The 15,687-nt window shown below is 36.9% G+C and overlaps 1 protein-coding gene and 2 non-coding genes across 3 annotated transcripts; all 3 read left to right on the top strand.

Moving 5' to 3' along the window:
* The first annotated feature begins 459 nt into the window (after nt 1-459).
* LOC147788786 (uncharacterized) lies at nt 460-1,301 on the top strand. The gene is made up of 2 exons (XM_087118753.1): nt 460-919; nt 1,000-1,301. Exons 1-2 carry the CDS (start codon nt 460-462, stop codon nt 1,299-1,301), a joined length of 762 nt encoding a protein of 253 aa, XP_086974879.1.
* A 4,150-nt stretch (nt 1,302-5,451) lies between these two features.
* On the top strand, nt 5,452-5,525 carry TRNAN-GUU (transfer RNA asparagine (anticodon GUU)). Its single transcript has one exon. It is a non-coding gene; the product is annotated as a tRNA-Asn (tRNA).
* A 2,175-nt stretch (nt 5,526-7,700) lies between these two features.
* Nucleotides 7,701-7,774, top strand: TRNAN-GUU (transfer RNA asparagine (anticodon GUU)). Its single transcript has one exon. It is a non-coding gene; the product is annotated as a tRNA-Asn (tRNA).
* The last annotated feature ends 7,913 nt before the right edge of the window (nt 7,775-15,687 follow it).

The raw sequence follows: 15,687 nt of genomic DNA, 5'->3' as shown, positions 1-15,687 counted from the left end.
ACTTTTTATGACTTTGTCTCCTTCTATCGTTAGTGTGTGTGAGATTTATTTCACAAATTTATGAGTTTTCTTTAATAAATTTGTATCAAGCCAATGGCGAATGTGACGGGTCAAATGCCGCTACAGCGACTAACGAAGACAAACTACGAGAATTGGAGCATTCATATGAAAGCTTTTCTCGGTTCTCAAGATGCACGGGAGGTGGTAGAAGAAGGGTTAGAAGAACCAAAAGATATCACGAGTTATACAGCGACACGAAACAAGGCGTTAAATGAGGTGCGATCAAAGGATAAGGGGGCACTATACATGTTGTTCTGAGTCGTTGACGAGTCGGGCTTTGAGAAGCTTGCCAGTGCAACTACTTCAAAAGAGCTGTGGGACACTTTAGGAAAAGTGTTCAAAGGAATTGACCGAGTCAAGCAAGTGCGTCTCCAAACTCTTCGTTGCAAGTAGGAGAGCATGAAGATGATGGAGTCAGAAGGTGTATCTGACTACATCACGCATGTACAAACTGTGGTAAACCAACTCAACCGGCATGGAGAAATATTAGCCGAGATGCGAGTTTTGGAGAAGATTTTAAGCTCATTAACCAACAACTTTGAGAATCTTGTATGCGCGATAGAAGAGTCAAATGACCTAGCGACGTTCACAGTCGGTGAGCTAGCCGGTTCTCTCGAGGCACACGAACAACGTAAGAAGAAGAAGGAGGAAACACTCGACCAAGCACTTCAAACCAAGGCGTCAATCAAAGATGAAAAGGTACTCTACTCCCAAAATTTTGAAGGTATAGGTTTTGGCCGTGAAAGTAGTAAAAATGGTCATGGTGGTCAAGGCAGCAGTCATGAAGGATACTATAAGAAGAAGGGACAGTTGAGCCAAGCAAATTGGCGTGGAAAAGGACGCAGTCGAGGAACAGGCGGTCGATCAATTTACTCCAACATTCAGTGCTACAAATGTCACAAATATGGTCACTATGCGAACAATTGTAAAATTTGGTAGAGGGGCAATATGCAAAAGATTGTCGAGCCGATAAAAAGGTGGAAGAAACAATCAACCTAGCCTTGGATGACGCAAGAAACGAAGGTCTTCTCTTGATGGCTCAAAATGAAGATCTGAAAGCGAAAGAACACGACGGAGCAAAATACGATGGCGGTAGTTGTGAGGTGGTGAAAGCCATTGGAAATGAGGTGATACATAGCGGATTTGAAAAAATCACGATATCGGAGATGAGAAAATCGAAGAAGGAATCTGGATTGAACACGCAATCGGCGAACGAGCCAAAGAAACTTCCAGATCATTAGATAGAGAACAAAGATTTAGAGGAACAACCAAAATCTGCTGTGGATAAACCTGTGGGCCCGTGTGCATGGACGTAGGTCATGTATGAAGAAGTACCATGCATCCAATCCTTCCCGAAACTACAAGAGCCCAAGGCTATGTTATGTTTATAAAAGATAGGTCTCACTCATTTATTGCATGTGTTTACGTATCAAACTCCAATAGTTGGGTCACTTACTGAGTATTTTATAAAATACTCAAGCCACATACTAACTTAATCTCTCCGGTAAAGGTAAAGATCCTATGAACTAATGAAGGTGAACGTTGGGCAGGCCATGGAAGTTATAATAGACAATAATAGGGCAGTTGAATGTTTTGAATGTCTTGAATTTTAAGTTAGTACATGATAGGACATATTGGATTTCAGTCAATTTTGTTAGGTGTTTGTGTGAAGCTTGATTTCCTTTAAAACTGTTGAAATTCATGTTTTGAATTGATTATGTAAGTCCATGACCTCATTTTAAAAATGTCTATTATGAATTTCCGCATTTATGATTTAAGCAGGCATGAGTTGACGTCACTAATTAGCTTAAGAAACTTAGGGGTGTTACATTTTATGTTATGATATGAATGAAATATATGTTATGAATCTACGTTGCGATATGAATGATATATAATGCTTGAACCTTCACATATTACACCACGCGTATTTTGTTAACATGTTCACGTTGTGCCTATGAAACATTGATAAACCATGTATATTAACCATAAAATATTTGTCCAGTATACGTATGTGTGTCTCATAGGAATGCTATGTCATGAAAAATAAAATGGATTTATGATTTGCATCATAACTATGTATCATGATTCGAAACTATAGGACCTCATTCATTTCGCATGTCAAATACATCGAGAGACTTTCTCGTTATGATTAGTACACATGTGTACACTTTCTTATTATGTACACTATGATATTATTCATGCTCCTTTCCCTTTGTGGTTTTTGGCAACGTTAGTGTTCGCTAGCCTGTCATCAGACCCATGAGGTATGTATACGAGCTCACTTAATGAACCCATGTGCGCATGTGTGTTTCATGTATAGAAAAGTACTACACATCAAACCTTACTCGAACTTGAAGTAGAGAATAAGGTCAGGATGTCTTAAGAAAAGATAGATCCCACCATGATTGTATGTGATTGCATTTTTTAACCTCAATAGTGGGGTTACTTACTAAGTATTTTTAAATACTCAAGTCACGTGCTACTTCTTTTTTAGGTAAAGGTAAGCCAACAATGTATGAATGACGGTGTCACTGCGGAGACCATGGAAGTGAAGTCAAGGTAGTTGCATTTGCATTTGATGTAGTAGCCCTTAGATTTGATAAGTGTGTTGCATTATTTTAAATTATTGTATTTTGATTTCGATATTTGTTGGTTTAAATGGTTTTTTATGAATCGTTGAGTCCATAGCATTGTTTTAGTAAATTATTTTAAAGGATTTCTGCACTTGGTAATCGTGACATGCATGTTGTAGGGACCTTATTTTTTAATGGAAAATTAGAGTCGTTAGACAATAAGTAATCGATTGTACTCGAAATATAATCTAAATTTTTTTAATTCTCGTACTCACTTAAAATGCAAAGTACATCAATTGATAAACTTTAATGATATAATAAATTAGATATATTTTATGGTGTATCAAATTGTTTATGTAATAGTTAAAAATAAAAACAAAAGTCCCGGTGGAAGGAATGAAAATCATGTGAGAATTCTCATGAATCCAATTGTCCATGCCAGATTGAAGAAAAATACTTCACTCATTTAATTTAGATCCATGATATGTCATTTCTCCCTCCTTAATTTGAGATACCTTTCACTTATATTTTAGACACTTTCCCAGCAAATGTTTCATAAACTTGTGGGATTAAAATAAAGTTTAGGAAGACATTAACATTCATTTTTAGATTGTTATATCAATGGTTATTATTAGTTTTACCGAGAGAGCTTGAAATTGGTCATTGCTTCATTTAAGGGTTTACCGTCTTGTTATTGTCCATCAAAATCAAGGACCAAAATTTAATACAAAGTATTTAGAGTAATTTAATAACAAATTTAAAAGATAATCTCAAGTAGTCGTAGTTTAATGGTGAGAATTTTATGTTGTGGTCGTGAAAACTTGGCCAATAAGTAGCTATAGTTTAGTGGCAAGAATTTCATGTGTAGCAATGGAGATTTGAGCCCAAATCCTAGCCACCACAATAGTTTTACTCTCATCTAGGCCGGAGTCGTACTTGTTTTCATTTTCTATAATTATTTTACCTTTCGCGTTTTATTCACATAGTAAATAACTGAAACAACTTTACTTTCTTGGTTGTTCTCACAAAGGTTTATTCCACAAAAGCAATAAAGATGCGACATTTTCATCTACTAAAGAGGATCATTACCCCATGGATCAAAAAGCCATGTTCCCTTTTCTTACTAGAAAACATTGAATGAAGCATGCCCTAATTTGCTCTCAAAGTCACACCAAAACAATGTCGTTTGAAAAAAAAAAAATTCCTTAAAGTCCCAATTGAATTGGGTTCTTGGATTGACGATATGCACGCCTAAGTCCATAGCCAATCCAAAGTTTTAGATTAGATACGTCCAAACTAACATAAATATATACATATAAATTTTAAGAAGTATACGAAAATAAAAAAACATTAAAATACGAAAATAAAACCATTAAAAACCTAATACATAATATTATGTTTTTTAAATTTCAAAACTTAAAATAAAAACGTGAATTCCACGGTATATAGATATATATGTATTCTCTACTAACCTAAATCTTCGGTCTTTAGATTTGCAATGAGGCTGAAGAGGTGGATTTGGATTTGAAGTATTATTCCAAATCACCACATCCCACTTTACAAAATGAGCCCTTATATTTTCAATTCTTCCATTGATCCATCAACCATTGATCCATCAATTCAAACTTTCTTATAGAAATATCTTTCAAACTAAAAACCAAAAATTTTATTGAATTTTTCCGTTTTTAGTTTCACAATTTTGAAATTCTAATTAATTTTTTACCCAATTTATTATATGGATTTTTACTCGTATTCTTGATACAATAAAAATAAACTACCTAAAAAAAGTAAATAGACTTACAACAATTATATTGTTTGAGTTTGTAGGCAAGGCCAAAACGAAAACACAAACAACAAAAGACTTGAGAATTTGCATGATCTTCTTTTCTTCCATTGTGTTGCGATTTGTTTTCGAATAAAGATTTATATCGTCCTCTTCTCCTGAAAATGAGACTTAATTCAAACATATAGTGTTAAATTCAGTAAAATAAATTGTAACGGTTGATTATAAGCAGTTTTGGAGTACTCTTTATTAACTCCAATTTGGCATCAAAGGGTTGAATGGAAACTCAACCTTACCTGTGTGTTCTTTTTTTGGCATATTTTTTTAGAACCTCACAATAACTCACATTTACATAAAAACAAAAAATAGGAGAGAGAAAATGAGGAATTAAGGAGATATTGATGGAGGCTCAAAACTCACTATTTGCTATGCACCCACGCGATACAGAAAATCAGTGTCCTTGAGATTGGGGCGTAAGGGTAAACTTGAAGAACACTAACTTTATTAGATGCTTGGAAAATCATGTCATGACAATTTTAAATCTCCACGGAGTTGAATTGATTTCAATAATGATATGCTATTGTATTTTAATTTTACCTTTATGTGAGTTGTTAGAAGTGGGATTTGAACCCACGCCCTCTTATCTCGCATTGGTTTGAGATGAGAATGAAGAATAACTTATAAGTGTCCGTAAACATCTCTCTCGTAGCGTGTTTTAAAACTGTGATTCTGATGACGATTTGTTACGGGCAAAATTGGACAATATTTTTTAGCGGCTGGAAATGGGAATGAAGCATTCCTTAGAAGAGTGTGGAAACCTCTCCCTAGTAGACTCGTAATGGACAAATGCGGACAATATTTTCTAGCGGTGGGTCTGGGTTATTACAAAAGCTATCAGAGTTAGTCACCAAGTGGTGGTGCCAGCGAGGATACTGGGCCCCAAGGAGGGTGGATTATGAGATCCAACATTGGTTGGAGAGGGGATGAAACATTCCTTATAAGGGTATGGTGGGCTTGAGCTATTACAAATAATTAGCTGGAATAGCTCAGTTGGTTAGAGCGTGTGGCTGTTAACCACAAGGTCGGAGGTTCAAACCCTCCTTCTAGCGATGGGAATGAGTCAATACTTACGATTGTGGAAATTTTTACCTACTTTAAATGAACTGAAGCCGACACTATAATTTGTTGTAAGGAAATAGTGGCATTCTGATGTCGGGGAACTGTGACGTTTTATGGGTGAGGAAACAGTTTGACGTGGCATTCCTTCTAGCGATGGGAATGAGTGACGTTTTATGGGTGAGGAAACAGTTTGACGTGGCATTCCTTCTAGCGATGGGAATGAGACTGAAGCCGACACTATAATTTGTTGTATGGAAATAGTGGCATTCTGATGTCTAGGAACAGTGACGTTTTATGGGTTAGGAAACAGTGGCATTCTGATGTTCGAAATAGTGGCATTCTGAAATAGTGGCATTCTGATGTCTAGGAACAGTGACGTTTTATGGGTTAGGAAACAGTGGCATTCTGATGTCTAGGAACAGTGACATTTTATGGGTTAGGAAACAATGGCATTCTGATGTCTAGGAACAGTGACGTTTTATGGGTTAGGATGTTGGCTTTCTGGCCCTTCATCTCACTTTAATTAATTTCAATCAATTAATTGATGTTTTGATGATAACAAACCTACTTTTTAATTATGAACTATTTTCAGTATTTGGAACTGTCCACACTATAAGGTTGGAAATAACAATTTCAACGACTTTTCAATTACTCAAATCAGAGCTAAAACGAAGAAATTACAGTCGAGACAACATACCCGACGTGATGATGTGGCAGCAAAATCAAAATGATGGACAAATCAAAATATATCAAAGTATGACATTTATGATTTTGGGAGAGTAACAAATGGTGGAGTTTTTTTATTACTATATTTTTAAATAAAGTTATTTTTCCAAAATATAAATTTGAATCTAACCGTTACTCCCATCGATTTTTATTATTACTATATTATATTAATATATTATTATATTTTAAAATTTTGGTGGTTACTCACATAGTTTTTATTATTATTATATTATTATATTTATAATAAATTTTGAATTTCATTTGACCGTTACTCACTAACTTTTTATTATTATTATATTATATTACTATTATATTAAAATTTTGAAATAAATGAATTTAGAAAATTTTCTTATTTATTTACTTTTAATCTCCACCTTCCATTATTCCTAACACAATCCAATGGTCAATATTCAATCCTACATTTTGCCACTTTTCTCCTCTATGTAAACTCATCTTTCCCACATTTTAAAATACACAATTTACGTACATTCTCCAATCCTCATTTGTTTAAAGTCTCCATTGTTTGTTGCTCTCTCCAAGCTTACAAGTTTATTTCTTTTCATCTTATTCTTGAGAGGGATTATTATTGTATTGTGAGGAAATAGTTGTGAGTATCCCAAATTGTAAATCTACTATTTGAGAGAGTTGTAGTGTGTTATTATTAAACTCAAATACTTGTATCGGTTTGATCCTGCACCGTGGAAAGAATTGAGTTTGCTCTTGAACTCGTAAAAAGAGCGGTGTAGCGGTTTGGCTTAGATCCTACGCCGTGGAAAGGATTGAGTTTGCTCACAACTCACGATTTGCTATGCACCCATACAAAAAATCACAATGTCCTTGAGATTGGGGCGTAAGGGTAAACTTGAAGAACACTAACTTTATTAGATGCTTGGAAAATCATGTCATGACAATTTTAAATCTCGAGGGAGTTGAATTGATTTCAATAATTATATGCTATTGTATTTTAATTTTACCTTTATGTGAGTTGTTAGAAGTGGGATTTGAACCCACGCCCTCTTATCCCGCATTGGTTTGAGAGGAGAATGAAGAATAACTTATAAGTGTCCGTAAACATCTCTCTCGTAGCGTGTTTTAAAACTGTGATTCTGATGACGATTTGGTACGGACAAATTGGACAATATTTTTTAGCGGCTGGAAATGGGAACGAAGCATTCCTTAGAAGAGTGTGGAAACCTCTCACTAGTAGACTCGTTTTAGAATTGTGAGGTGATGACGATACGTAATGGGCAAATGCAGACAATATTTGCTAGCGGTGCATTTGGGCTATTACAAAAGCTATCAGAGTTAGTCACCAAGTGGTGTGCCAGCGAGGATACTGGGCCCCAAGGAGGGTAGATTATGAGATCCAACATTGGTTGGAGAGTGGATGAAACATTCCTTCTAAGGGTATGGTGGGCTTGAGCTAATAGAAATAATTAGCTGGAATAGCTCAGTTGGTTAGAGCGTGTGGCTGTTAACCACAAGGTTGGAGGTTCAAACCCTCCTTCTAGCGATGGGAATGAGTTAATACTTACGATTGGGGTGAGGAAACAGTGTGACGTTTTAGGAACAGTGACGCGTTTTATGGGTGAGGAAACAGTGTGACGTTTTATGGGTGAGGAAACAGTGTGACGTTTTATGGGTGAGGAAACAGTGTGACGTTTTATGGGTTAGGAAACAGTGGCATTCTGATGGTTTTATGGGTTAGGAAACAGTGGTATTCTGATGTCTAGGAACAGTGACGTTTTATATGTTAGGAAACAGTGGCATTCTGATGTCTAGGAACAGTGACGTAACCAGTGGCATTCTGATTTTTTATGGGTTAGGAAACAGTGGCATTCTGATGTCTAGGAACAGTGACGTTTTATGGGTTACGAAGCAGTAACATGCTGATGTCTAGGAACAGTGACGTAAACAGTGGCATTCTCATGCTATATTTAGTTTTAGAAGACCTTATAAATACATAGCAAATCGTGGCATTCTTATGTCTATATTTAGATTCAGAAGACCTTATAAATACATTTGTAGTGGCGGCATTCTAATGTCTAGGTTAGGAAACAGTGGCATTCTGATGTCTATATTTAGTTTGGAAAAACCTCATAAATACATTTGTAGTGGCGACATTCTGATGTACAGTAACGTTTTATAGGTTAGAACCCTGGCATTTTGATGTCTATATTTTGTTTTAGAGGACCTTGTAAATACATTTGTAGTGGCGGCATTCTGATGACAATTGTAGGGGCGGCATTCTGATGTCTAGGTTAGGAAATAGTTGCATTCTTATGTCTATATTTAGTTTTAGAAGACCTTATAAATACATTTGTAGTGGGGGCATTCTCATGTCTATATTTAGTTTTAGAAGACCTTATAAATACATGGCATTTTGATGTCTATATTAAATACATTTTTAGTGGCATTCTGATGTCTATATTTAGTTTTAGGAGACCTTATAAATACATTTATTATTTCTAATGTAAAACAGTAAAGCAGAGCAGAGAAAAAAAAAAAAAAACAGAGGAACAGAGTGTTCTTTGTCGTCTTCTATCGTTAGTGTGTGTGAGATTTATTTCACAAATTTGTGAGTTTTCTTTAACTAATTGGTATCACGCCAATGGCGAATGTGACGGGTCAAATGCTGCTATCGCGACTAACGAAGACAAAATATGAGAATTGGAGCATTCATATGAAAGCTCTTCTCGGTTCTCAAGATGCATGGGAGGTGGTCGAAGAAGGGTTAAAAGAACCAAAAGATACCATGGGTTATACAGCGACATGAAACAAGACATTAAAAGAGGTGCGATCAAAGAATAAGGAGGCACTGTACAAGTTGTTCCGAGCCGTTGGCGAGTCGGGCTTTGAGAAGCTTGCCAGTGCAACTACTTCAAAAGAAGCCTGGAACATTTTAGGAAAAGTGTTCAAAGTAATCGACCGAGTCAAGCAAGTGCGTTTCCAAACTCTTCGTGGCAAGTTGGAGAGCAGAGCATGAAGATGAAGAAGTCAGAAAATGTATCTGACTACATCATGCATGTACAAACTGTGGTAAAGCAACTCAACCGGCATGGAGAAATATTAGCCGAGATGCGGGTTTTGGAGAAGATTTTAAGCTCATTAACCAACAACTTTGAGAATCTTGTATGCGCGATAGAAGAGTCAAATGACCTAGCGACGTTCACAGTCGGTGAGCTAGCCGGTTCTCTCGAGGCACACGAACAACGTAAGAAGAAGAAGGAGGAAACACTCGACCAAGCACTTCAAACCAAGGCGTCAATCAAAGATGAAAAGATACTCTACTCTCAAAATTTTGAAGGTAGAGGTTGTGTCAATGAAAGTATTAAAAATGGTCATGGTGGTCAAGGCAGCAGTCATGAAGGATACTATAAGAAGAAGAGATAGTTGAGTCAAGAAAATTGGCGTGGAAGAGGACGCAGTCGAGGAAGAGGGGGCCGATCAATTTACTCCAACATTCAGTGCTACAAATGTCACAAATATGGTCACTATGCGAACGATGGTAACTCCGACAAATGTTACAATTGTGGCAGAGGGGCATGAACATTCAAGACCCGTGCCTCGACCCACTTCGCGACTTGCTCATGTGTCAATGTCCCTCAACGACAGGATCACTATTGCATACACCGGCCCCTTCGGCTCAGCTTCTCGGAATTCTAGGCTAAAAAATGACATATTTGGCTCGATTTGACATTTTTGACACCAACCTTTACGTTTTTTACCTTTTTAAAGCTGATTTTTTTTAATATAGGTAATTATGAGTCAGTTAATAGAGGGCCTAGTGGGGGAATTAAGGAACGAGATATTGACAAAGGCTCACAACTCATCTTTTGCTATGCACTCAGGTAGTACAGAAAATCAGAGTGTCCTTGAGATTCAGGCGTAAGGGTAAACTTGAACAATACTAACTTTTGTAGAAGCTTAGAAAATCACGTCGTGGCCATTTTAAATCTCTAGTGAGTTCAATTGATTTCAATAATGATAAGATTGTATTTTTATTTTACCTTTATTTGAGTTGTCAGAAGTGGGATTTGAACGCACACCCTTTGATCCCGCATTCGTTGGAGAGGGGAATGAAGTATAACTTATAAGTCTTTAAACATCTCTCCGGTAGGCGTGATTTAAAATGATTTTGACGGCAATATATAATGGAAAAAAATGGACAATATTTTTTAGCGATTGGAAAAGGGAACGAAATATTCCTTATAAGGACGTGGAAACCTCTCCCTAGTAGACTCATTTTAGAATTGTTCGGTTGATGGTGATACGTAATGGACAAAATCGGACAATATTTGTTAGTGGATGGATTGTGTGATCGAACATAGGTTGGAGAGGGGAAGAAACATCCCTCATAAGGATGTGGAAACCACTCCGTAATAGATGCTTTTAAAACTGTGAAGTTGACAGTAATACATAAGAGCCAAGGCTGAAAATATTTACTGATGCTGGGCTTGAGCTATTACAAATGATTAGCTATAATAGATCAGTTGGTTAGAGCGTGTGGGCTTTAACAACAAGGTCTGGGCTTGAGCTATTACAAATGATTAGCTAGAATAGCTCAGTTGGTTAGAGCGTGTGGGCTTTAACAACAAGGTCTGGGCTTGAGCTATTACAAATGATTAGCTAGAATAACTCAGTTGGTTAGAGCGTGTGGGCTTTAACAACAAGGTCTGGGCTTGAGCTATTACAAATGATTAGCTAGAATAACTCAGTTGGTTAGAGCGTGTGGGCTTTAACAACAAGGTCGGGGCTTGAGCTATTACAAATGATTAGCTAGAATAGCTCAGTAGTCTGTTAGAGCGTGTGGGCTTTAACAACAAGGTCGGAGGTTATGCTAATATGAATGAATTCATTCCTTAAGGAAGTGGAAAACATCTTTTGAATAGAAATTTTGAATCAATTTAATAAAAGAATAGCACTTTATAAAAGAAAACCTTTCTAAGTAAGTTGTCCAAAGTGGGATTTCAACCCACGCACTCTCACAAGGACCAAAACTTGACTCCTAATGCCTTCAACCACTTAGCCATCCTAACTATTTATTGTGAGCCCTAACATTGGTTGGAGAGCGGAATGATGCATTCCTTATAAGGGTGTGGAAACCTCTCCCTAAAATACGCGTTTTAAAACATTTAAACTTACGACGATACGTAATAGGCCAAAACAAACAATATTTGCTAGCAATTGGAGAGGAGAACCAAACATTTCCTATAAGGTTGTGGATATCTCTTTCTAGTAGACATATTTTAAAATCGAGAGGCTGATGATGATACGTAATTAGCAAAAGTAGACAATATCTGAAAGAGGTGGGCTTGGTTTGTAACAAATTGTATTAAAGCTAGTCATCGAGTGGTGTGCCAACGAGGTTGCTGAAAACACAAGGGGGTGGATTGTAAAATCCCACATCAGTTGGGGAGGAGATGAAACATTTCTTATAAGCATGTGGAAATCTCTTACTATTAGATGTGTTTTAAAACCGTGAGGTCGACGACGATATGGAATGAGTCAAAGTTGACAATATCTAGGCTAATATTGATAATTTGTTGGAATAGTTTAGTTGGTTAGAGATCCAACATTGGTTAGAGAGGGGATGAAACATTGCTTATAAGAGTGTAGTGGGCTTGAGCTATTACGAATAATTAGTTGGAATAGCTTAGTTGGTTAGAGCATGTGGCTGTTAACCACAAGGTCAGAGGTTCAAACCCTCCTTTTAGCGATGGGAATAAGTCTACCTACACTACACCATATTAACTGAAGGTGAATTGTTTGAAGTGTGAGCGGCTCATACTTGGTGACGGTTGCAAGTGTGTCCTCCTTTTGATTGTTCACAATAATGTTATGATACGCGATATTGTATACACCATGGTATACCAACTGCATGAGTGTATGCTAGTTGAAGCCCAGGTCAATGGCGGAGTACCCTTCCCTCCATGGTATACCAACTGCATGAGTGTATGCTAGTTGAAGCCCAAGTCAATGGGCATGTATGGGAGCGGCCCAAGTCAATGGGCATGTATGGGAGCGGAGTACTGCACATCAAATTCTACTAGGACAGGAATATGAGACCAAGGCCATGAAATGTGTTATGATAACCATTCTACTAGGACAGGAATATGAGACCAAGGCCATGAAATGTGTTATGATAACCATGATTTCATGTGTTTGCATTACCCTCTACTAGTAGTGGTACCCTCTACTAGTAGTGGGGTTACTTCTGCACATCAAATTCTACTAGGACATGAAATGTGTTATGATAACCATGATTTCATGTGTTTGCATTACCCTCTACTAGTAGTGGGGTTACTTCTGCACATCAAATTCTACTAGGACAGGAATATGAGACCAAGGCCATGAAATGTGTTATGATAACCATGATTTCATGTGTTTGCATTACCCTCTACTAGTAGTGGGGTTACTTCATGAGTATTTCTTAAAATACTCAAGATATGCAAGGCACCGTCGAGATGACGACCATAGGATCCAACGTATAAATACGGTTAACACCATGAGAAAGAAGGAGAAGAAACTAGATGTAGACAACAAGTTTTGATACGGAGGAATGAAGAAAGGAAAATGCGTAGAAATGAATGGAGAAGACGAAGTCCACCTGTTCGGACCCAAACTCGAATACCAGCAACCTCATACCCAGTTTGGTCTAGTAACCAGATACCTAACACAGCAACCAGATACCCACCAACAACCCGTCTAGTAGTCCAATTCCTCTGTGCTTTGCCCAAAAACCCACATTCAAGCCCAAATACACAGAACACAGCCCAACCCACGGATCCACTACACAGACTTGTGTGCCCACATGAACATTCGAGACCCGCACCTTGAACCAGTTCCCAACCTGCTCATATGTCAACGTCCCTCAGCGACAGGGTCACTGTTGCATACACTGGCTCCTTCGGCTCAGCCTATTGGAGTCCTAAGCTAAAAATTGGTGTATTAGGCTTGGTTTGACATTTTGACACCGACCTTTACTTTTTTTGCCCTTCCGAAGCTTATTTTGACTCTAATATAAATATTTAAGGTCAGTATAACGTCTTATTTCTGAAGTTCAAGTTAAATTAGATTAGAAATGTAAATTACTAACGAAGTGAGACGGACGTTTTAATAGGAAACTGTTGGGTTTTATATCCAAAAACTCATAGTTTGTAAACAAAAACATATTCTATTTTCAATAAAGTTATTATTGTTGTTTATTCAGTAAAGATTGTTATTGAATAAAGTGAACTTTCCGATCATTAATCTAAATCCATTAAACTAAGAACACTCTGGCTATAGTATGATTACTTGAACTATATGTAGAGACATAAGAGTGGATCAAGTTCAAGTATATGGTCAAAATGATCTATAGTATAAGGATAAGGGTACCTTATTCTGGGGACACTATGGATGCGGCCCACTTTTGTATATGATATAAACAATGTGATCACTAAATTGTACATGTGGAGACATGTGAGTGGGGACGTCCTATGCAATGAGTATTGCATAAGATCAGACCATGAAGAAAACCACTCTCACTTTATAATGTCGTTTACTGTTGAGACTGATTTTCTTTTCATTCGATAATCTAGGTAACTCGGTTTTAATCCTTAGCTAACAATGAACTCTTGTTTATTCAGAATTATCCTTAGATTTGAATGGGTGAGAGTGGCTCTAGTTCGCCGACTCAATAGGCCTCCCATTTTAGAGGTAAGACTGGGTGAATGGTTGGGGACGTGGGGTGCAAGACGGAATTCACTCCTACCCACTTTTAGGGATAGAAGAGAGATAGTTCCCTTAAGCATTGACTCCAGGTCTTGAACAAGGGGCCCCACCCTCTCATTGGCCTGAGAGGGATTCGGTTTACTGGTTGGACCACAAACAATTGTTCATTAGAGGATCAGTGAGACATAAGGAACAAGCAGTAACTTCAGGGGTAAAATGGTAAATTGACCTAACTCTAGTTACAAACAACTTGTGAATGATCGACTTACTAATCATGGTTATATCAAATGGACAGAAATATATCTATAGTGAGGGGAGTGCAACTACTAGGCTATAGTGGAGTGTCCTAGTAGTTTAAGAATATTGGTTAACCAGGTTAATGAGTTTAACCGGTTAACTTGGATCGTTGGAGCCCATGATCTATAGGTCCATTAGGTCCCTATGCTAGCTCATATCGGACTAAACCATAGAACAGTGTGACGAGTGAGTTCGAAGTGTTCGAATTCAAATTAGGGAATATGCGCTACGTATATACGATATATTTAACCGCATTTTTGTTTTATTTACGAATTAAACAAAAAGAGAGAATCTGAGATATTTAAATAAGATTTAAATATCTTAATCAATTATGTGTCGGAATTGATTGGGATTGACATTTGAATTAATATTAAATATTAATTAAATAGTTTAATTAAGCATTTAATGTTACTTTAATTTGAAATTAATTATTCAAATTAATTGTTGAATTAAAATGAAGAAAGTCAAAATGTTGACTTCATTTAATGGAAAAATCCATGTCAATGAAATTTTGAGGTGTCAAAATTTGGTTTAACCAAACTTGCATGCTTGCCAAATAAACCCCACAAGTTTGAGTGGAATTTTGAGTGTCAAAATTTGGTTAACTCAAACATGCATGCTTGCAACATAATCCCAAACATTTGAGTTGAATTTTGAGTGTCAAAATTTGGTGATCTCAAATTTGCATGAACATGCAAACATGACTCTTTAAATAGAGTGATCATGGTACATGGAAGGTCTTCTTCTTCTTGGTGAAAAACCTTGAGAAAAATCTCTCACAAACACTCTCTTCATATATACAAAATCTCACCCAAGTTTAGTCACTCACCGGATTTCACAATCCCGTTCTAAGGCCGGAGGATAGTGAAGAAGACACTAGTGGTGGTTCGAAACCGGTTCGTGAGGAAAAAGGAGTTTGAACTACAAAAGGTTAGTATTCAAACTCATTAAGTTTTAATACTTATGAACATGCTAGTTATTTACTATAATGGATGTTCTAAAAGTGCTTAAGATCCAAATTACTTGCGCATGTGTTATATTAACACCATCAGAAACAACTCCCGACAACACTTGGAGTAACTTCGAGAGACAAAATTCAAACGTACTTGAGTTTAGGGAAAATGTCGGCCAAGACCAACCAAGTAAGTGGCCTTACTATCGGTTAAGTCGAACAACTTGATTTATCTATGACGACACATGCCCAGTGGTCCTTGCACGTGTCATTTATGCTTTATATTTTATGAGGTGATGACTATGACTATGTTATTTGATGATGTTGTATGATGTTATATTATGTTATATGATGATGTTACATGATGACGTTGTATCATGATGATATGATGATGATGATGCATGATAACATGACGATGTAAGATGGAAGATTATAAGATTGATTAATATGACATTATTCCG

The sequence above is a fragment of the Cucurbita pepo genome, chromosome 16 (genome assembly GCF_057944985.1).
Source record: "Cucurbita pepo subsp. pepo isolate OVF chromosome 16, ASM5794498v1, whole genome shotgun sequence".
Lineage (NCBI taxonomy): Eukaryota > Viridiplantae > Streptophyta > Magnoliopsida > Cucurbitales > Cucurbitaceae > Cucurbita > Cucurbita pepo.
Note: the sequence above shows the minus strand (reverse complement) of the source record. Positions and strands in the feature narration are given on the sequence as shown.